Genomic DNA, 7,493 nt, shown 5'->3' with positions numbered 1-7,493 from the left:
TGCCTGCCTCTATGGGAATTTAACATAGTGGTGCCCAAACTTATGCACCCTGTATTTTAAGGAAGAACATTTATTTATTTGCGATGCATTATTCATTCACAAAGAAAATTGGTGTCCTTAAAGGTTGGATTTTTCCTAATTTTTTGAATTAAGGCATTAAGTTCAATTTCCAAAAGATGATTTTTTATTCCTCTTTTTAGTCAACTTTAGTATGGGTGTCTAAACTTATGCATAGCACTGTATTTTAAAGTGTAATTGATTCCTGTGATCAAAGCTGAATTTTCAGCATCATTACTCCAGTCTTCAGTGTCACATGATATTTTGTTTTTCTTTCCAACATTTTTTATTATTTCTTTGTCATGTATCATTGAGCATGAGGTGAAGATTTTTTTGTTTGCGTTTTATAACATTATATCAAGCAATTCATATATTTGATAATACGAATGACATAATCCCCCTACATACAGCGGTAAAAAAAAAAAAAAAAAATTCACAATCATAAAATCCCCCAGATGTCACTAGCTTCTGACTCATGATGACCACACAATGATGACAGAGCTGCATCACGGAAAATAAACTGCAAAAATGATTTTCTTACTCAGTATTTTTGTCTTGTTTTCCAGTACAAATATCGAAACATTTTTTAAAACAAGATGCGTTTACTAGAGAAGTCTTGTTTTACGGAAAAATGTATCAAAATTAAGCGAGTTAATGCTTTAGATAACTCTATTTTTTTTTCTTTTGACAGGAAACAAGACTTAATATCTTGTCATTTTGCTTCTCAAGTAAATGTATTTTGATGTAATCATTTTTTTGGTATTTTTACTGGAAAACAAGACAAAAACACCAAGCATTTGGTACCACTTCATTTTAACCACAACAGGAACTGTTTAAACCGTCTTCCTTCGCCGTGCTTCCCTAACCAGTGAGGACACAATAATCAGAAACGCATTCATTATTAATTAATTCCCTTTATTGTGTGAAAGCAAGGATACAAGCGTGGGCATGTGTGTTTATGTGCTGCTTCTGGTTGTTAGTATGCGTGTGAATATTTGTGCTTATTGTGGTTTAACATATTCACGTGGTATTGTGGTTTTTGCGTCATAAAGCCATGCAGGAAATACGTGTGCATGTGTAATTTTAGGGCTCTTGATAGGTCGGGGGTGTGTCTTCGGGTTTCATTTTGAGAGCCTCATCATAAGAAGGAAGCTTCACCTGTTAGTCAAAAACACAACAAATGCTGATTTGTTTTATTTGATCATAACAGTATAAACTATTAAAAGAAGATCAGAATGGATTGGGTAGTGGCTTGGAATTGTATATTTATAACTTATTAAAAAATATACTTATACAACAACATTACAACTGCTGTGTCTTCTGACACCAAAAACAATCTGTACTATAAATGCACTTACTGTCACAGTATTTCCAGAGTCAACATGGATGACAGGGACCCTTCTTTCCTTCAGGGCGTAGAAAGACCTCATTGACACCTGGAGGATGTACACCTACACAGAACACACACACACAGGGATACTAATGAAAGCCCAGACGTACAGAATGAACACACAGCTATGCAGAAAGCATCCAGAGGGCAGTTTAATTTCCCTCTACCTTCTCCTAAATCCTCCTCAATCAGCAAGAGCACAGAACACACGCTATGACTGGCTCTATACATCGCTTTCAGACCTCAAACACCCTTACACGCAGAACAAGCGCTGGTTAGACTGTACAATTCAGAGCCGCAGACAAAACAACACTGTGTGAGTGAGTGTGTGAGAGTGTGTGAGAGTGAGTGAGTGAGTGAGTGAGTGAGTGAGTGTGTGTGTGTGAGTGAGTGTGTGTGTGTGTGTGTGTGTGTGTGTGTGTGTGTGTGTGTGTGTGTGAGTGAGTTTGTAGGTGAGTGAGTGAGTGAGTGAGTAAGTGTGTGTGTGTGTGTGTGTGTGTGAGTGAGTGAGTGTGTGTGTGAGTGAGTGAGTGAGTGAGTGAGTGAGTGAGTGAGTGAGTGTGTGTGTGAGTGAGTGAGTGTGTGAGTGAGTGTGTGTGTGTGTATGTGTGAGTGAGTGAGTTACTTTAATTCAGCAAGGAAGCATTAAATTGACAGTAAAGACATTTCAGTAAAGACTTTTCCATAGACATAATGATTTTCATACTGTACACATACACTAACCCTCGCAGAAAACTTTGCACTGCATTTTTACATTTAAAAAAACCTATAATTATCACTATAAGCAGTTTTTCTCATGGGGACCAAAAAATAAGGGGACATTTTGTCCTCTTAACATAGGGTTTACCAGGACACACACACACACACACACACACACACACAGGACTTGTACCTTCAGCAGTATGTCCACCATAAACAGCACACTGTACCACATGGTCAACTGGCCAATGTCCTCCTCATTCAACACAGGGACTCTTTTCTGATCCTTCTGTTAGGGACACACACACACAAGTACACATTAATTGGGTGACATTATGTTGAAATGAACATGTCAGTATTGAGTTTTGTGTGGTCATGTGTGCAGGTATGGTCCTCACGACAGCTTGCAGCAGGTCTCTGTAGCTGGGGGTCCCGGGAAGACCCCAGGCTCCGTTAAACAGCGAGAGAAAACTCAGAGTCAACTCCACCATCATCATCAGCGTGAACGGAAGGACGAACATCGGGCCCTTTACACACAGAAAGAGAAACGGTGAATCACACATTCAGTCATTCACATTCCAGAAGCGCTGTTTCCCTGCTATAGGCTGATCAGGGTTGAAATGTGTAGTTTGGAGAGAGCGCAAGGATTCTGTGTTTCACCAGCTTCATAAATATTGAGACAAGCTCTCTTTCTGGAAGCTGGATAAATAAGGTGCACACACTCACACACACACACACAGAACCATTTTGCTTATGCAAACTCACATACATACACATCCAATGAAACAAAAACTGACTAGACTTATTCAAAATATATCAACACAGATCGTTTCATTACCAATTTAGTATGTATATTTGACTTCGGTCGCACAGATTTATTATTGTTCTTGTAAACCCTCCAAGGAGAATGAGTTACTTTCTGGAATGAATACGGTGTGCATTAAAACAGCACAGTCTGATAATGGCATGAATATCTCTGTTCAAGGAAATATTCTAGTGAGTGAATGCTATAGGAAAAATAAACTAATAACTGTTAGTGTCATGAATAAGACGATCACCTTCAATTACTATCACGTATTATCCTATTAGAAATAAAAATGGGTAATTTTCTAAAGTTTGTGGTCAGTACGATAAAAAAAAAGAAAGAAGAAATTAATACTTTAAATTGATTTAATTGCATTAAAAAGCATTAAATTGATCAAAAGTGACTGGAGAAATTATGCTGGAAATTCAGCTTTGATCACAGGAATATTTGACATTTTAAAATCTATTAAAATAGTAAACAGTTATTTTAAATTGTAATAATATTTCATAATAATATTGTATTTTATTATTAGTATGATTGGATAGTAAGAAAGAAATTATTCGAGATGTACATTTTTAATCTTGACCTAAAATGGTATATGCATTTTGCTTCTTTAATTGTATCATATGTAACAACCACTTGCAATTCACCTCATGTAATATTTAATGGATTTTTTCAATAAATAAAAAGAAAAAACTTTCAATTAAATTCTCATATCGATGCATTTATTCATGCATTAATGTGTTCAAATGTATTTCGTAATGCATCACTGTGTTTTTTCCCCCCTCATAAACCACATTTCCATGTACTGATGTTCAGAGTGCAGATGGAGAGTGTCCCGCACACTATACCTTGCGCTGAGAGAACAGAGCCAGCACAGCCGAGATGGACATCAGGACCAGCATCAGAATGTTAGTGCTGATGTCAACTGGAAAACAGAGAGAGAGAGAATTTTAATGGCTTTCTCTATTATTTCTATATTATCTATGAATGTTTATGTTATGCTAAAGGATTCATTAATATATGCAAAGTCTTATACCGAACAACGTTTGGTCAAGATGCAGCATTTAAGGCTTTTTATATTGATTTCATGAACTAATGCTGTTTTTATTGATATGACTGCAAAATATATAATATCCAGTGGACATAATCTGAGGCCCCTGACGATCTGTGATTCAGAATCTCATTAAAATCTTGAAATAAACAAAAATATCACACTACTGTTCAATAGCTTGGGGTCAGTACGATTATTATTTTTTTTTTCTTAAGAAATGAATACTTTTATTCAGCATGGAAGCATCCAAATTTATCAAAAGTGACAGTAAATACATTTATAATGTTACTAAATATTTCCATTTTAAACGCTCTTCTTATCAACTTTCTATTTATCAAAGAATCTTGAAGAAAAATGTATCATGGTTTCCTCTAAAAACCACTGATAATAATCAGAAATGTTTCTTGAGCATCAGATCAGCATATCAGCATGATTTCTGAAGGGTCATGTGACACTGAAGACTGGAGTGATGATGCTGAAAATTCAGCTTTGATCACAGGAATAAAGTACATTTTACAATATATTACAATAGAAAACAGTTATTTTAAATTTGAATAATATTTCACAATGTTTTTACTGTATAACACTGTATTTTTGATCAAATAATTGCAGCCTTGGTGAGCATAAGATACGTTTTTCCCCCCAAACCAATAAAAATTGAACAGTAGTGTAAACTTTAGAAATATTTCTCAAGATTCTGTTCTACTTTAGGTCACTAATCTAATAGTACACTTGTGGTGATGATCACGTGAACTCTTGGGACAAAACAAATAAGAAAGTTTACAGTGTCCTTGTTACATATTACATGTAGTTACTATAAATGATGCATAATTACATGCAACTAACCCTAAAGTAAGTACATGTAGTACTGCTCAGTACTTAAATGTATAATTACACTGTAACAAGGATACCTTAAAATAAAGGGTTACACTTTATTTTAAGGTGTCATTGTTGCAGTGTAATTATATATTTAAGTACTGACTAATATTAAGCAACTACATGTACTTACTTTAGGGTTAGGGTAGGATTAGGATTTGGTTGAGGGTTAGTTGCATGTAATTATGCATAATTTACTGTTATTACTATGGTAAGTACGTGTAACATACGTCACAAGGACACTGTAAAATAAAGTGTAACTGAAAAATGTCAGTGTAACTGAATGAAGTGAACTCACAGACACGCTGGCCCTTGAAAGCCTTTGATTCATGATAGGGGAAAGAATATTCCGCTTTCTCCCATGAAGGCATAAGAAAGATGCCCGCCAGCTTCAGCAAATTACCAATCTATAGAGACGACACACACACACACACACACACAGAGGGGGTACAGATGAGATGAATGTGACAGAATGAATTCATAAAGGTAAACGTGTGTCTCAGTATGTGTGTATTCTGGCAGCCGGTGTGTTTGGTCTCTCTCCTCCGAGCCAACACCAACAGAACAAGTTACACAAGAACAGCGGTTCATTCAGAAAAACCTGTAAAAGTGTAAATTACATAACATAGACACAAACTCCTCCCTCAGATGCATATGCTATGGACAGAGGGTTTCCAGTAAACGTATTTATTCCTAAACCGAATATCATGATTATATATTAAATATTCATAAAACTATCTTTGGAATATCGATTTCTCACACAATCCTTTTTAGATCAATACGTAAAAATATCTATGCATGTTAGTTTCTCTGTCTATGCATCTAATATATTGGTCACGAAATAAATATCAGCTTCAGAACCTTTGATTTTAATAACGTATTAGTAAATGTTGAAATTAACATCAAATAAGATTAATAAATGCTGTAGAAGTATTGTTCATTCTTAGTTCATGTTAACTAATGTTGTTAACTAATGAACCTTATTGTAAAGTGGGTTACACTTTATTTTAAGGTGTCATTGTTACAGTGTAATTATACATTTAAGTACTGAGTAATATTAATGAACTACATGTACTTACTGTAGGGTTAGGATTTGGTTGAGGGTTAGTTGCATGTAATTATGCATAATTTACTGTTATTACTATGGTAAGTACATTTAACATGGACACTGTAAAGTAAAGTGTTACCGTTACTTCTAGTCAGTATAATGTCTGTTGGGAAGCATCAAAATAAAGTTTTAGCAGATCTTAAGTATACAGTCTACTAATACTCTAATGACTGCTAGTTGACATTAAAAGTTACTTATAGTTATTAGAATATCTAAAGTGGACTATCGATATAAAGTGTGATATCGAGTCTGTGGCTCAGTAAGTGACTGTGACTTCAAAATGGAGTCAGCTTCCTCTATCTTCTGCACTAATGGGTGCGTGCATTGAACAAATGACAAATAACAACAACAAAATGGCCATGCTTTTACCAGAGAACAAAACTTGATATACTTTAGTGACTTTGAAAGTCCATTGAACTAATACTGCAAGTGAATTAAAGCAATTAAAGCACTCTTTAATTGTAACTATATAAGCACATAACTGTATTGTACGCAGCATCTATAGGTGTGTGTATGAAGCTGTTTTACCAGATATAAGATGGCAAACGTGAGGGTCGCCGTGTTGACATGGCAGCAGAGAGTGCGTGTTCCAGACATCTTTCTCTCCGTCTCTTCCTCAGTGAGATCAAGCGAGCTGAAACACTCAGAAACACACACACGTCAATCCACCCGGCTGTTACTGATGCTCATGTAAGTTCCTGTGTGTGGTGGTCAGGGCTTCCTGTGTACTTTCCGAGAACTTCGTCAATTATTTTTTGCTATCATCTTAGGCTTATTTTAGTGATTTTTATCATGAGTTCTACACTTTCAGTTCTGAAGAAGCATGCATCACTGTTGTGATGCACAAGCCTATATAAAGAGGAGTTTAAACATCGATCATGGGAAATGACTACCATATGTATGGCCAAACACAACATTAGGCAACTACAGTAGTTACCTAAACATGCTCATTTCTTTGACACTCTGAAAGTTAGTTGACATGTAGTTGCAAATTCATGAAGTTAGTTGACATGTAGTTGCAAATTAATGAAAGTTAATTGACATTTAGTTGCAAATTAATGAAGTTAGTTGACATGTAGTTGCAAATTAATGAATTTAGTTGACATGTAGTTGCAAATGAATGAAGTTTGTTGACATGTAGTTGCAAATTAATGAAAGTTAGTTGACGTAGTTGCAAATTAATTAAAGTTAGTTGACATGTAGTTGCAAATTAATGAAGTCAGTTGACATGTAGTTGCAAATGAATGAAGTTAGTTGACATGTAGTTGCAAATGAATGAAGTTTGTTGACATGTAGTTGCAAATGAATGAAGTTAGTTGACATGTAGTTGCAAATGAATGAAGTTTGTTGACATGTAGTTGCAAATGAATGAAGTTAGTTGACATGTAGTTGCAAATGAATGAAGTTTGTTGACATGTAGTTGCAAATTAATGAAGTCAGTTGACATGTAGTTGCAAATTAATGAAGTTAGTTGACATGTAGTTGCAAATTAATGAAAGTTAGT

The 7,493-nt window shown here is 35.2% G+C and overlaps 1 protein-coding gene across 1 annotated transcript; it reads right to left on the bottom strand.

Moving 5' to 3' along the window:
• Positions 1-955: 955 nt before the first annotated feature.
• On the bottom strand, positions 956-6,880 carry LOC311285733 (uncharacterized protein). The gene is made up of 7 exons (XM_084435767.1): positions 6,518-6,880; positions 5,180-5,288; positions 3,803-3,879; positions 2,545-2,673; positions 2,340-2,435; positions 1,416-1,508; positions 956-1,215 (listed from the first exon to the last, which is right to left on the bottom strand). The coding sequence occupies exons 1-7, from the start codon at positions 6,584-6,586 to the stop codon at positions 1,141-1,143; spliced, it is 648 nt and encodes a 215-aa protein (XP_084291893.1). The 5' UTR covers positions 6,587-6,880; the 3' UTR covers positions 956-1,140.
• Positions 6,881-7,493: the final 613 nt, after the last annotated feature.

Source organism: Rutilus rutilus (assembly GCF_951802725.1).
Source record: "Rutilus rutilus genome assembly, contig: SCAFFOLD_100, whole genome shotgun sequence".
In the NCBI taxonomy this organism is placed as follows: domain Eukaryota; kingdom Metazoa; phylum Chordata; class Actinopteri; order Cypriniformes; family Leuciscidae; genus Rutilus; species Rutilus rutilus.
This window is presented reverse-complemented; position numbering and strand designations above follow the sequence as displayed.

Coding starts and splice junctions, on each gene's coding strand:
- LOC311285733 (XM_084435767.1), bottom strand. CDS start 6,586: ATGTCTGGAACACGCACTCTCTGCTGCCATGTCAACACGGCGACCCTC. Junction 5,289..6,517: donor CGTTTGCCATCTTATATCTG/GTAAAACAGCTT, acceptor TCGTCTCTATAG/ATTGGTAATTTGCTGAAGCT. Junction 2,436..2,544: donor GAGACCTGCTGCAAGCTGTC/GTGAGGACCATA, acceptor TGTCCCTAACAG/AAGGATCAGAAAAGAGTCCC.